We start from the raw sequence: 14,342 nt of genomic DNA, 5'->3' as shown, positions 1-14,342 counted from the left end.
ACCTATTATAGTTTGTTTTAATTTTCTGTGTCTTTTTTCAATGCTGTTGTGGGCCTGTTGCATTCCATCCGTACATGGGACCAGAATGAATTTTGAATAGAAGCAATCGACCATTTGAACATCTACATTATTCTTTAATTGACCAAATATGTCTCTATCTAGCATTCTAGCCTTTTTATATTAATTTTGTAGGTTTCGAAAACATAATAAAATGGTTAGCAACACTTGGAAGCAATATGAAAAATAGACTTGCCTGCGAATACTCAGTTTCTAGTTTCAGAATACGTTATTGGTAAAATGTAGTACTCTGAAATCACAGTACCTTATTTTGCACTGCACAATCCAAGCGTGAAAAAGGCTTTTCCAAATAGACTTATATCTTAATAGAGCTTGAAGTAACAACAACCATAAGCAATAAACAGCACCAATTTTACATTAAAGCAACAAGAAGCAAACATATAGAACCAATTTTTAACATGGAAACTTTTTCAATGTGAAGAAAAAAAAAAAACAAAGAGACATTAACTCAGAAAATTCTCTAATATAGCAACAATAATGTGATTACAATGTATTGTTCTCTAGCAAGTTAGTGCCACCAAAGAATTTCTATCTTAATTTATATTTATCAAATTAGTGTTATAATGGGATTTTCAAATTTGCCTTCAATTAGGTTTTCTTTTTGAAGAGATTTTATAAGATTTATAATAAGGAGTGTTTTATTAGAATAAGAAAATTCCTTGTAGGACACATAAGGGTGTAAACAAGTATGTATAATTAGTTAGGGCAAAGATAGGAAAAACTTCCTTCTTCTTCTTATTTATTTTGTCTTTGGTTCAGCTTCTTTGAACATGATTTTGTTTCTGAAGTGCACCAAAGATACTATCATCAAGAGAAACCCTCTTGACTCAAGCTCAAATCTTCACCAAAATGATGATTTACAATAGTAAAATAAGAACAAATCTTCTCGAGAGAGAATAAACACTCATGCAAGTTCTTCTTGGAGATGCTTGCTATGGATATGACTTTTAACAACTTATTCTTGCTTGAACCCCTCCAAGAGTCCAAAGGTCACCCAACAACGTATGAGAGAGAATGAGTGTTTTCCTTTTAACCCCTCTTTTTCTTTTCTTGTCTTTTTGTGTTTTCTTTTGTCTTTACTTAAAGTGAGTGGACCCCACCTCGTAAGGAGGAAACGCAACTAATTTGTTGTGTATTGTTATGTCAAAAACCGTTTTCTTGTAATTAATTTCTAGTGAAACATAGGCTCGTTTCTTCCCATTTTTTGTACCCTGCCATTTTCATTTTCAACTCAACCCTAACACCTAAAAGGGTGGAGTGGCGACGAAATTATTCTTGAGTTGCACCGAATCTCCCCTCTAATTAACATCCTCTTTCCATTATTGAGGCTAGCTAACTTATTTGTCGCATGGTATAGGTGGGCTTGTACTTGTCAACGCTTAATGGGCATGTAAGATTAAAAACCTAATCACCAAACAGCTTAAACTATGGTTGTAAAAAACGATTCAGAAATGAAATTATTCTGGTTACTGATTTTTGGGTTGACGGTTTGATCATTCGATTTGAGCGGATGGTCAGTTCTGATAAAAAAAATTAAAAAATAATAAAAAATAATTTAAAATAAAAAAGTCAAAAACTATTGAACGAATCGATGGTTTGACAATCCGGATCAATGGATCGTTGACTGATTCAATGGTTTTTGGCTAGAAACTGGGTTTGGGATAAAACGGAACCGATTACCTGGATGGTTCGCAGGCTGAATGGTCTGACCGTCCTAATCAACGGCCGTTTGAAAACCATGGCTTAAACTTTTAGCTTGAACTGATCCTTTAGACCTGTTACTTTTGTAAAGAGGCATATTTCTATATGTAGTTCTCCTTCCCACTCTTGATACATGCATATTTCAACACTTTGTTCCTGCTAATTATGCATTTTTTTTATCATAAACATGGATATGATTTCTAGGATCTTTTGAACTGCTTAATATTTTAAGAATACCCGGACTTAACATTCATCTTCGAAACTAATAACTAGTATGATCCAGAGAGGGATCTCTCTTTATTAAGCTCACCGTGCTTGAATTGAAAATGTTCAACTCTCAAATGCATGAGAGATCCCTTTTGGGGGATATAAAGAAACAGAAAGCAATTAGGCTTGTGATCATATTCATCTATACCAAATCAAGACAAACGGCATTGTGTTTTGTCCTACAAGGTACTACAAAAGTTGTGTTGTTGAGTGAAGGGTTCATATGTTGGATAATAAAGAACACTCAATTTGATGGAGGGACCAAAGTTGGTAGATTATCTACATGTCTTATAGCAGGCAATGTCTAGTTCGTACCCCAATTATGCAAACCTTCTTTCCAGTACTACAAATAATAGCTCTTGATGAGGGACCATCTACGTACTACGTGATTCCATTTTGCATTGCCAGCTGCCGGAGCTCCATGGGTTGTTGGATTTCAGGGAAGCAAGGATTTGAAGGGTGGGCTTTCGTTATTTATTCTGTTTCTCATTATTGAACAAGTGAGAACGGAATGTAAAAACTACTTAACTCAATATTTAGATGGAGTTCAATATATTATATACTTACTGAACAAAAGGGTGCTATTTGTTTTTGAGGTCATCGATCGTTTTATATATATATATATATTTTTGGGTGCTTTATATATAGACAGATGTGGTTGGATCATCTGCTGGTCCAGGTGCACAGATCTCTATATAAAAAACTAGAGATGAACAGCCAGAGTACAGGTTCTCCTCATCACATAGCTAGCACTCTCTTGGGGGATAGCCTTCTTTTGCCGACAGTTTCTCAACTCAATATCTGTTTCCATGTCGTTCCGTCGTCCAAACACAACCAAGGTGAAGAGATGGGATTGGAGGCTTGTTTTTGTCTAAACAACAAGACAAGCTTCTCACTGTCCTACATTGATAAGCAGAATATTGCCATGCTGTTATCTATCGATCCTGATAATCAGGGACGTGAGATGCAGTACATGGGACCAGTTCCTTATTAGCCATAGCTACCACTACTTTCCCGTCCAAACCATTCATTTAATATTGGCGCTAGTCAATTCCAATCCCTTGTAGAAACCTACTACCTACAGTTCTGTAGAAGAACCGGTTGGCCGCATGCGGTGGCCCTCGGTGATCTCTACTGGCTAAAGCTAAGCACCGCTTAAGATGATCCATCAATGCATAAATCTCATCTGGGTCGTCGTATTGTCAACCTTAGTACTGTTGAATTATTGGGTCCATGCTTGTATATCTGTTGGAAATCACTGGACTACTTCTCATATCATATTGTTTGTATTTGAATGCGAACAAGAAAACCTGAAAACTGCAACAAGAAATATTTTCTAGTCGGTCCGAGCTGTCTGCTTATTTTCCATAGTCATTGAATTATTGCAAGTGTCAAGCACAATGGAGTTGCAGTCTGTTCAACAGACTGAGTGAGTATTAGGACTACCAGAGGATGATGATGATATCAGCAGTCCCGATGCTTGATACTTGAAGGAGAAGCATGAGCCATTAATGGTGGCTTCTTGATCTTATCTTTTTCTTTTTTTTTTCCTTTTCTGTTAACCAAATTAAGGAGGTGTTGGGAAACAGAAGAGGACCACTTCAATGCTGGCTCTCATTCTCTAAACAAGTACATTGTACGTAACAGCATGCCTTCACCACAAACCATCTTTCCGTTTTTTTTAACCAAACAAAAACAGCGGAGCATGGTCGAATAGTACATAGTTAAATTAAGTTATCAATTTCATTACCTGGAGCATCTTATCTTTCTTAATAACATGATCTCAGACAGACGAACAGAAACACAAGACAAGAACCTTGAAACTGTAAAATGCCAAATGCTGAACTAACCAAACCATAAGCCAAAATGGTCAGCTTGAAAAGCCAAACTTATTATTACTCCCTCTCTCTGTGTGTGTGTGTGTGCCTCCTGAGAGCTATGTATCATAGATGTCAGCGTTTTCTCTGCTGAACAGAACTAAAGTCACTGCTACTGCAAAACCACCCAAGGTAGGTAGAGAGGAGAGACAAAAGATGAAGGTTACCTGCCAAGCAAGACGGAGAAATTAAACCTGGCCCCCACCCCCCATCTCGTCTCTTGCTTTCTTTGTGAATCTGATCATCAGAAAAGACTCGACACCACTGCATTCATTTGATCATCATTATTATATTTTTGTTTGATTTCTCGCGAGAATCGAACGTGTGTTGTTGATATGAGAAATTGGTCGTTGTGTCTGGGAAAAAAGAAAATGGAAATGAATGATGCCTACGTGACTTCACAAGACCCAATGCTGAAACCTTTTTTTAAGTATGGAGTGGAGGTTGGAGGGAGTGAGAGAGATGGGTTATGGTGACGAGGAGTGAGAAGGAAGACAGGTGGGTTACTGAGAACGGATTCATTTGTCTATTATTGTCACTCATTCTGAATGAATTTTCTTTGGATGGTAAGACATGAGGAGCTTATGGTTTCTCTTTTATACCAGGCACCACGTGGCCCTCCAGCTACAACCTTTTAATTTTTAAAGAGAGGAGAGTGATTGTGTGTGTGAACTACTGAACTGTGAGGGTGCATTTTGATTTTCAACTACTTTGATGGTGTGCCAGGCACCATTAATATAATCCCAGAAAGCGCATTTTCCCTTATTATTTAAGTGATTGATAGTGCTCACATGAGAGAGAGAGAGAGTTTTATTTAAGTACACGCATAACCATGGTTAGAGAGTCAGTGTGGTTAGATTAATCACATTCTTATACTGTAGTGTAGAGTGTAGACTGTGGTCTGTAATAGTTGAGAAGGAAAACAGTACAGACTACAGAGCATCGTTGGCCACTAGAGTACTTTGTTTGTTAAGCGCGTTCATGTTCATCTTTGAATTAAGTTAAACGCAGCGACTTGTCTTCTTGAACTGGATCAGCAACAGCCCTGTACATTGTTGGTTGTCTAAGATTCCACCACGTATCCCTGCCACAAAGGACAATTACTTCTGCTTCCTCGTGACTACCCTGTACATAGTAATTCTGAAGGTGACGTGGCGCGACTACAGGGAGCTGATCTTTGACCAGGTCAAAATGAAAGGAATCAATGGCATTATGGTAAATAAAAAGGGATTGATTTTGGCATATCTCTTTTGCATAAACCGGCCACAGATCTTTTATCTTTGTTTCGACTTTCAAACCATAATAAGTGGTCAAAAGTTGGGAGCCCATGCACGTGTATAAATATCCGTCTATATGACACGTGTGCAAAAGACTCTCCTTTATATAGAGGGAATAGATATTTTGACTTTTGTGAGAAAAAAATATGGGTAAAGCCGTAAGGGGGAGCCGGAGCCCATAATTTAGTAGGCCGACATGATGCACTAGCCCACGGAGGGGGTGGTCCTAGGAGCCCATTAACTTATCGGATTCCGTGGTTTATCTTGCAGAATGCAGATCCATGAGAACCAATTTAATTACGTCGAACCAAAACAATTGAAAAGAAGATTAGCAATCTGACCAACTATGATTGAAGAAGGCTGGACATGAAACCAGAATCCTTGTTATTTGGCCTTTGAACTTTATTACAATATCTAATACAAAACATCAGAACCATTCCAAGAATGTGGGTTGATTCCTCTTCAATATTATTTCCCGCGATAACTCATGGCTCATGACTCATGAGGTTAAGGCCAAAATCTTAACAAAATTCTACATGAAAATTTTGAAGCCCTGCAAAGTGGAAGTAATCCACTTGTGTTATTTCTAGCCGACTTGTTTTCTCAATCTTCGGAAGCCGGCCTCACTGTTCTTATTTACACATCAATGTGCATAGAATCCATATTTTCTTGGAATAAATCGGTATCTAGTCTTTATAATCACGTAAAGTCTGGCTGCCCTGTTGATGTCAAGCAACGGTGCCACATCCGACTGTTAGGGTCCAATTGCCTGGGGTAAGAAATGACTTCAGGAATTGGAAAATAGACATAGTGAGTATTGCAAATGCCCACTGTAATGCCACCATATCCAGCAAATGCTCCATGAACCTGCTCAAACCATGCAATTATCAGACCACTACCGACTACAAATTTGACAATGGATAGACAGCATTAAACAGAATATACCGGCGAAACAGGATTCATGTGGCCAACCCCATAGAGTAGGGATAAGGCTTGGATGATGATGATGATATCATGATAATGATGATAAAAACCACTACAAACCCAACTCAGCAATAATAACAATTATTTAGGGTCAAGGCGTAATCCTGTCCTATCATACTGTTCTATTCCAACCCAACCCAACCCGAAAAAACAGGGTTAGGGTCTCATGTTTAGCTACCTGAATGCGAGATGGTCTGACCCGACCCGAAAAATGGGTTGGGTCATGGGTCAACCCGCCGACCCGATTGTCAAGTCTAATTGGGACTATTTATGCATTGTTAGAAGTTTTCACTCTTTTAATTTTTTCTATTTATTGTTTACTCTTTAAATTGTTAAGTGTTCCAAGTTTTTTTATTTTATATTTAGAATTTTAAGGTTAATTCCTTTAATTTTGGCATTTTTCATGTAGTTTTTTCTTTACTTTTTTAAATTTCAGTTATTTTTTGGGATGACCCGAGTTGACCCATGGGTCAACCCTAACCCGAACATGTAGGGTTAGGGTATAGCATTTGATAACCCAACCCGAAAATCAACCTGAAATGTCTTGACCCAACCCAAACCCAAACCCGACCCACCCAACCCAATTGCCAGGTCTAATTGAGAGCCATGTTTTCTGTGAACAAAAAACAGCCACACCACTACCACTTTCTCCCCAGAAGAAACCTGATAATATTTAATGAACAGCAAAACAATTCAGAATAAAAATAAAGGGAGAGAAAATGAGAAATCCCCAAGTTGTTTGTTTCACAGGAAAATAGTGTAGGTGGATCATGACCATTATTAAATGAACTCTACCTAGGGGATCCCCAAAAACAACAAACTGATCAGAAAATCAACTCTCATTTGGGGTGTTCATCTTCCGCACACCTGCTTTTTTATTTGCTTAATTATCCATGTGAACACTATAATTGGGGAAAAGGCTTAGATGATGATGATTGTGTGGACATTACCAATAAATGATACTTAGGCTGAATTGTGGCCACTAAAAAACTTTGCACCAAGATAGCTACAGAACATGAGCAAAGAGAGTAACTCACTGCATTCTGTCCTAGAACAGTGCAAAGAATGCCATCGGATGCATTTGCACGGCATGCACGAATCATGTACGTGGGATCAATATACTTCACATCAGCTGGAACATCGATCTCCTTGAAGTACTTCTTTGTCTGAATAAAATATCAAAATGGAAATCAATACAATAAAGTGGCTGTTTATAACATAATGGCCTACAAATTTTGTCCAGTGTGAAAGGTAAGGTTAGACCTGAAGATACAACTATTGCCTTCATTACAATTCAAACTTTTGAAGTTCATAGGACAAAATACTAAAAATGCTCTTGGAATAACTATTTAAAGTTCAACAAGGTAAACAGTGTTTATTAGTTAACAACTATAGGTACTGCATTGTTGTACTTTCTTAGCTAATTCAATATTTCCAAAGGCATAGTATGCAGATAGAAGTACTGACCTCCTGTTGAATGTGCACACCAATATCTCCAAGTACAATATTTCCAGATGGATCTGTAGCATTAGTCTTCTCAAGAAAGTTCTGCACCAAAAACAATATTGAGTTCAATAAAACAAAACATCTGAATTTGGAAAGCAGGGAATTACACAAGAAGCAAACACTTGAAAGAGAGTTTAACAAATAAATATGTATGTATATTTGAACATATGTGTTGATGAATCAACCTTACCCTGCATGGCTAATATATGTATAGTTTAATTTATCAATAATAAATTTGTATACAAAGAAGTTGTAAGGGTTGGAAAGTAAAGAAAAGACGCAGAAAGTTCATGTTTTTGGATATTGAACTGAAAACTTTCTAGTGGAAGTTAATTTTGGGGTTTTGTTTTGATGTCATTTATGCACTACTTTATGTCTTCTTGGTATGTGTGGTCAGTTGAAAATGGTTCTCTTGTTTCTTTTTCTTCCCCCCCTCTTTTATTCTTTGTAGAACCTAAACAATCTCAAGCTAAGATTTCACCCTAACTAAATCACCCGCAGATTCAAAGTACTAAATCTGTTTTTTTTTATTATTTTGTGTTAAAATATAACATGTATGGGACATTTTCCCTCTATTTTCTTTTCAATAATAGAAACAACATGCAAGGGAAGTTGAATGATGTGCTTGGAATGAGATAAATTAAATTACATAGTTTATGGTTTAATTCATATTTTTTGAAGCCACTACCCTGGAGCTAAAGCATATAACCAACCTGGCCTGCTCCCTCAGCTACGCAGACTACAGCTGATCCCTTTGTCTCAACTAGATACCTCAAATGCTTCAAAACACCATTGGGACCATGCAAATGAAAAGGTACCTTAAATCAAACAAAAATGAAACTTAGATTCTCTCAATAAAAATAACAAAACTTAGAATGCAAGAAGAGAGAACATCATGCCATAAACAAACCTCTGGTATCAGACATATATCAACTTGTCCACTAGCTAAGGATGCATGCATGGCAATAAATCCACTGCTTCGACCCATCAATTTGACAATGCCAATACCATGATAAGCACTATGTGCCTGTTAAGAGATTGAAAAGAAATTTAAAAAATATAAGTGAATGAATAAAAGTTTCAGTTTGGCACAAATGTTGATATTAAGAAGGTATCTCTGAGAAAGGGACCTTGATACATGTACAGAATTGAGGAAGGAAAATAAATACACAAGGAGAAATTGTTACTAGTGTCATAGTCAATTTATACCTCAATGTAGGCAGAATTTATTGCCCGTTGTGCTTCTTCTACAGCAGTATCAAAACCGAAGGTCTTATCCATATGTAAAATATCATTGTCTATAGTTTTTGGGACACCAACAACAGCCACTTTCAAGCGTCTTTTTCGGCACTGAAAATTTTGAACCACATCAAATGAACCTTCGCAGAGAAAAAGAATGTAAACTTCCAGAACCGGAACATAATCTATATATCAAAAAACAAAACAAGAAATCAAGGAGGCAAATTAGGACTGGTTATCCCAGTCAAAGTGACTCTAAAATGCATGCTGGCAACATCCATTTTTAAGTAAAATAGGAATCCCCTGCTTCACAGTTTTTAATGATTTCAAGCCATATGCATTCATATAAGTCGGCACAAAACAGACATTGTAATACATTGCATGTTGGCAACATCTGTTTATATATTAGGTGTGATAATGCTGAACTGAAGTGGATGCAGACTCAACAACCTCATTGTGGATTGCATTTGCACCAGCATGTGTACCATTTCCACCCAGCACAAACAGCATGTTGATTCCTCTTTCCTGACACCATTTACAAGCAAATTTATAAGAATACATTATGCCTGGGAATAGGAAACAAGTTAAGGAAACTATTTAAGAATAATGTGCTAATATGAAATGAGAAATTATATACCTCCATACTGTCCACAATCTCACTGATGGTGGGACCTCCACGTGAAATTCCTAACAAGCTTCCACCAGCAAGGTGAATATTTTGGACCACTTTCCGACTTAGCTAAATATCAAAATCAGATTGAATACATATAAATGAATCTTATAGAGGTACCTCTTGAAATCTAGGAAGTAGTGCTATAAAATATAAATTAGTTATTCAGAAATGATCCTATTAAATCCTGGTGCTATGCCATAGTGAGGATGAATAAACATACTTGCATTTCATGTATTCCCTGGTCAGAAAATCCACGATAGCCAAAAGGTATCCCCATGATCCTTTTTACACCATATATCTCAAGAGTGATAACTATCTGCAGTATATAAAAGTCAAATGAGCAAACAAATCCCAAAAACTCAAATTCATGAATTCACTCATGGGAAGAATAAAAATGAAAAACAAAAACCCAGTTCAATTAATACTGCAGTATTTCTTAAGGTTATGCAATAATAATTTTGAAAAGGGGAAAAGGAATTTATCACTTCAGACTCTCATCCGCATTATTTATAGGTTGGCAATTAATGGTAACACCATGATTGTTGTTTGATCAGTGAGAAAATGGGAAAATGTTGTCTGGAGCTCAAGACTAAGAAAAGCTTAAATGAATGGAAAATTCCATTCACCCTTATCCTTGCACCATATAGGGCCTGAGGATATGGTTATGCCTCATGGAGAGAGGTGGACTGGGAGAGATGTTTTTTTATTATTGGGTATCTAGAGATGCTACAAGACAGAAGAAATCCTTTTTGCATTTTTGAGCCTTTTCCCCCTCTGTTATTTCAAGCGTGATCTTCCTTCACTAAAGGTGGTTCAGTGGCAACAATGGGCAAGATCAAGGCAGTAAATGCCACTTAACTTGAGTCTTAAGAACATTATTTTTTATATTGTTCATGAATAAGACATGGCAAAGATGCCTAGTTTCTACTAGTATTTCACAAAATTTTATCATGCAATGTTAATAATACCTTTTTACTCATCAAGAGCATACAGCTATGATTTTTACATCATCCTGTGTGACAAATATGCCAAATGAATCATGGGAAACTGAATAGAGTTCATTGAAAAAATATATAAAGCTATGGGATCAGTTTATTATAAATAAAATACCTGTCTGATAACATCATTAAGACCAGGACAAAGCCCACCACAAGTTACAATTGCTGCATTTACTTGTTCTGGTTTGAAGTATATTTTCTCACGTGGACCAGCACGATGAATCCTGTAATGATTACAGGATCATATCAATTAGATATAATAGGTTGTTAAAGGGCATTTGTTATGACACTTATTAGTGATCATCAAATGAAACATAATTCAACTAAGGCTCAGTTTGGAACGAGTACAAATACAAATATGTCAGTGCAAATACAGGTTTATAAATACAAAATACAAGGCTTTGCACTGTAGATATTGGTATTTGTTGCTTTTATCAGGATGAACTTATACAACCAGATGAAATAAAGACTAATTTAAGGCTCTAGTAAAACTTCTATCAGGTGCTCATAGGTTCATTCTAAAATTGAAAGTCCAAAAGCATATGGACTCCGCAAATGTCTCAGTGTGTATGCATTTACAGATGGCAAATCGAGTCAACTAGGCTCCTCTAGATGACCCTACCTATATCTGTCATGCACAACATTATGCCACTATGAGCCATCCATGAGAAAGGGGATCCTCAGATTGTTCAGGTGTTCACTCCCTCAGTCCTTAGAGGGCCTAGACCTCAACTTTCTGATGGTGTTTTCCTCGAGAGATATTAGCAGTCCAAAGTTCCCATATTCTCAATTAAAAAAGTGGAAGCAATAAAGTGATTATTCTATGATATGACAACGGTTTTTTAACTGATACTTGCCCATCATTTGAGGGGAGAGGGGCATAAGTAAATTAAGGCTCCAGAAACCTGGATAGCCAGGATCAACATCAGGTAATGGCTCTTAAAACTTAACAATCCGTGACTTTGCCATTTGGGGAGAGAATAGGTGAAAAATATAAGATTTTTCATAAACACAATAAAATGTTCCCCAGATGGCGGATCTTGCCCACCATATTTCTTTTTTTCTCTGTGAAAGGTTTTCCTCTATAAATATAGTTATAAGAAACTCACCAAGAAGCTTTTAATTACTGATTTGAAACTACATTTCTGTAAGTAATATTTTGATGCATCAATGGAACTAAAATTTTCAACATATCTTCCTTGATTTCTCTTTTGACATCAAATAAGTTATAGGTATTTAATCACAAAATCCTCTGTTTGCCCTCACAGCAATAAAAGTACATTTACATCATAAGAAACATCCATTCATGGCTAAACATGACAGCATATGACCTACAACCACGTGAGAAGGCAAGTTCAGTTACACACTCACCACTGCTCAACCCAAGTACAAGCTGGATCAATGCACTCAGCACCAGCAGATGTAGGTGAGGAGTAGTGTATGACCTGAAAATTGGATAAAGGTTAGCTTATGTCTAAATAATATTAGGAAAATAGAAATCCCTGGAAACATAAGGTGTACAGAATGAATATAACTTATTGGCCTTGTTAAGTCAAAACAAGACCTTGCAGCACAGGCAGGGAACTAGGTTTCATGTTTCACAATAGAAACCAAATAGCTGTTACATACATGGTAAGTTAAAAAAGTCAGGCTGGATGTCCTCTGCTTATTTACTATTCAGTGAGCAGAATTATCACTGGAAAGATAATACTCATTTCCTTTTCTCTGCAAGCAGGATACTGATTACTGGTTTGGAATTAAAATAACATTTTTTGACATGATATTCTTCATTGTGCACAATTATTAAAAAACAAAGAGGTAGATATCGCCAGGTAAAATACTGATTACTATCAAGATACAGTTATATATAATGCCTTTTGAGAAATAAAACTATTTATATAATGAGATTTTCATCAGTTCAATTCCAAACTAGATCCCCACCTTAAATTACAGCATTTGTTCATTAAGTTATTTGATCCTTGTCTTAGGATCCTCAAAATGTGCTCAGCAAACAGCCAAGTATTATTGTGATCAAGAGAATTGGAACTTTTTCTATGAGTCTTGCACTACTTTAGTATTTCTGCTTGTAACATCAACAGATCACCCAGCTTAAGAGAAGCAGAAACCGCTGAGCACTGATATTGATCCCTTGCAGAAGGCGAAAGGAGAAGGAAGTCTTTGTTTACAAACATAACGTCCCCATAGCCTATTTGTTATAATTGGGGAGGCAAATATGAAATACCCTTATACAATGCAAAGTCGAAAGTCACAAAGGCATGGCAGGAATACCTTAAGAAGAACTCTGTCGTTGTTGTTTATATATCCATGCCACTTCTCATCTGATGGATAACCATCTGCAAACTCCTCGGACACGGGGAGCCTGAAACATAAGAAGGATATGAAAAACAGACAATTTCATGATTAAACAAATAAATAAATAAAACGGAGGAAAACCATGGAAGAGGATGAAGGAACTTCAACTGTATTGGGAATTAAGTAAGTAAAAGAACAGAAAGAAAACCTGCTCTTGAGACAAAAGGTAGATGGAATGGGTTCGATATCGTCGAAGAGGTCAGTGAGATGAGGAAGGTTGAATCGTCTCTCGAAATCCCCCTGAAACTTGGTTTTCCAATGAGGGTCACTGAAGTCTATCGCCGGATTCCTGGTCTCAGTAAAGACACGACTTTTCTGGAAAATTCTATCGAAAGATCGCAAACGCGGAAGGCTGGAGCCTGAAAACCCGAAAAAACAAGGAGGTTTCTTCAGTGGAGCGACGAATTTTACGCCGATCGTCGGCGAAATGGAGTCCATCAAAGGAAAAATCTGTCTTCACTCTCTCACTCCTGCAGTTTCTTGACTCTTTTGGTGGAAATTAGGTTACAACCTTTCCAAGGGAACAAAGAAATAGACCAAAAAAAACTCGGAAGAGTATAAGCAGAGAAGCCTTTTCGAGGGAGTGAGAGGGCAAAGCACTACAGCAGGAAAGGAACTCAGTTGGACCGGAACGTACGGCTTTTTCAAGTGTTCGTTTCTTTTCAATTCTGTGCAAGTGTGCAGACTGACTGAGTGAGTAAGCGGCTTCTCTGGGAAAAATGGACGCACAAATTACCACTTGACTTTTAACCAACCTGTGCTTATGGGTAGACACAAGGGTCTGAAAGAAAGAGTGCGGGAAAGCCGGCTATGGCTTTTGCTAAAAGTTGACCTTAGCAAAGTTCGGATTTCCGCAAATCGGCATGCGACGGGGGTCTGACGACACGTTTACTTCGTAAATACCTAAACTCTATGAGTTTGACAGTACACATTGAACTGAAGCAACACCTGTTACAATCTGAATGGAAATCCGGGGAAATGTGTACAACTTGGCTGGCAACAGAATGAAGCGAGAAGAAAGATTCCAATCAAACAGCCATTATAATTTGAAATTCAGTTGAAAGTTGGAAACACGGATGGCTTGAAGTTGCGTGGGAGCAGATGAACCTTCTTTTCCCATGGGCACATGTTACTTGATATCACGTCACATGGGCCTTGCGTGGTTTGTGACGATTTCTATCTCTCCAGATCTAATTGGGCCATCGTTAACCCTCCACGGCCACTTAAGTGGTTTCTTTCTCTTATTCTTCTTTATGCATTTAAAATGATAAAAGTTGACTTTGATTTTTGTACATGTCTATCATTAAGGGAAGTTATTTTTTAAAATTTCCACGAACTATACGACCGTTTTTCACTGTTACACTGATGT

At 37.2% G+C, this 14,342-nt stretch overlaps 1 protein-coding gene across 1 annotated transcript; it reads right to left on the bottom strand.

Moving 5' to 3' along the window:
* Window positions 1–5,550: 5,550 nt before the first annotated feature.
* On the bottom strand, window positions 5,551–13,761 carry PFK5 (phosphofructokinase 5). The gene is made up of 13 exons (XM_010268069.2): window positions 13,122–13,761; window positions 12,890–12,980; window positions 11,972–12,045; window positions 10,713–10,824; window positions 9,823–9,918; window positions 9,567–9,668; window positions 9,380–9,454; window positions 8,900–9,040; window positions 8,601–8,717; window positions 8,404–8,508; window positions 7,652–7,732; window positions 7,222–7,350; window positions 5,551–6,067 (listed from the first exon to the last, which is right to left on the bottom strand). The coding sequence occupies exons 1-13, from the start codon at window positions 13,409–13,411 to the stop codon at window positions 5,900–5,902; spliced, it is 1,581 nt and encodes a 526-aa protein (XP_010266371.1). The 5' UTR covers window positions 13,412–13,761; the 3' UTR covers window positions 5,551–5,899.
* Window positions 13,762–14,342: the final 581 nt, after the last annotated feature.

The sequence above is a fragment of the Nelumbo nucifera genome, chromosome 5 (genome assembly GCF_055504915.1).
Source record: "Nelumbo nucifera cultivar China Antique chromosome 5, China Antique-T2T, whole genome shotgun sequence".
NCBI lineage: Eukaryota > Viridiplantae > Streptophyta > Magnoliopsida > Proteales > Nelumbonaceae > Nelumbo > Nelumbo nucifera.
This window is presented reverse-complemented; position numbering and strand designations above follow the sequence as displayed.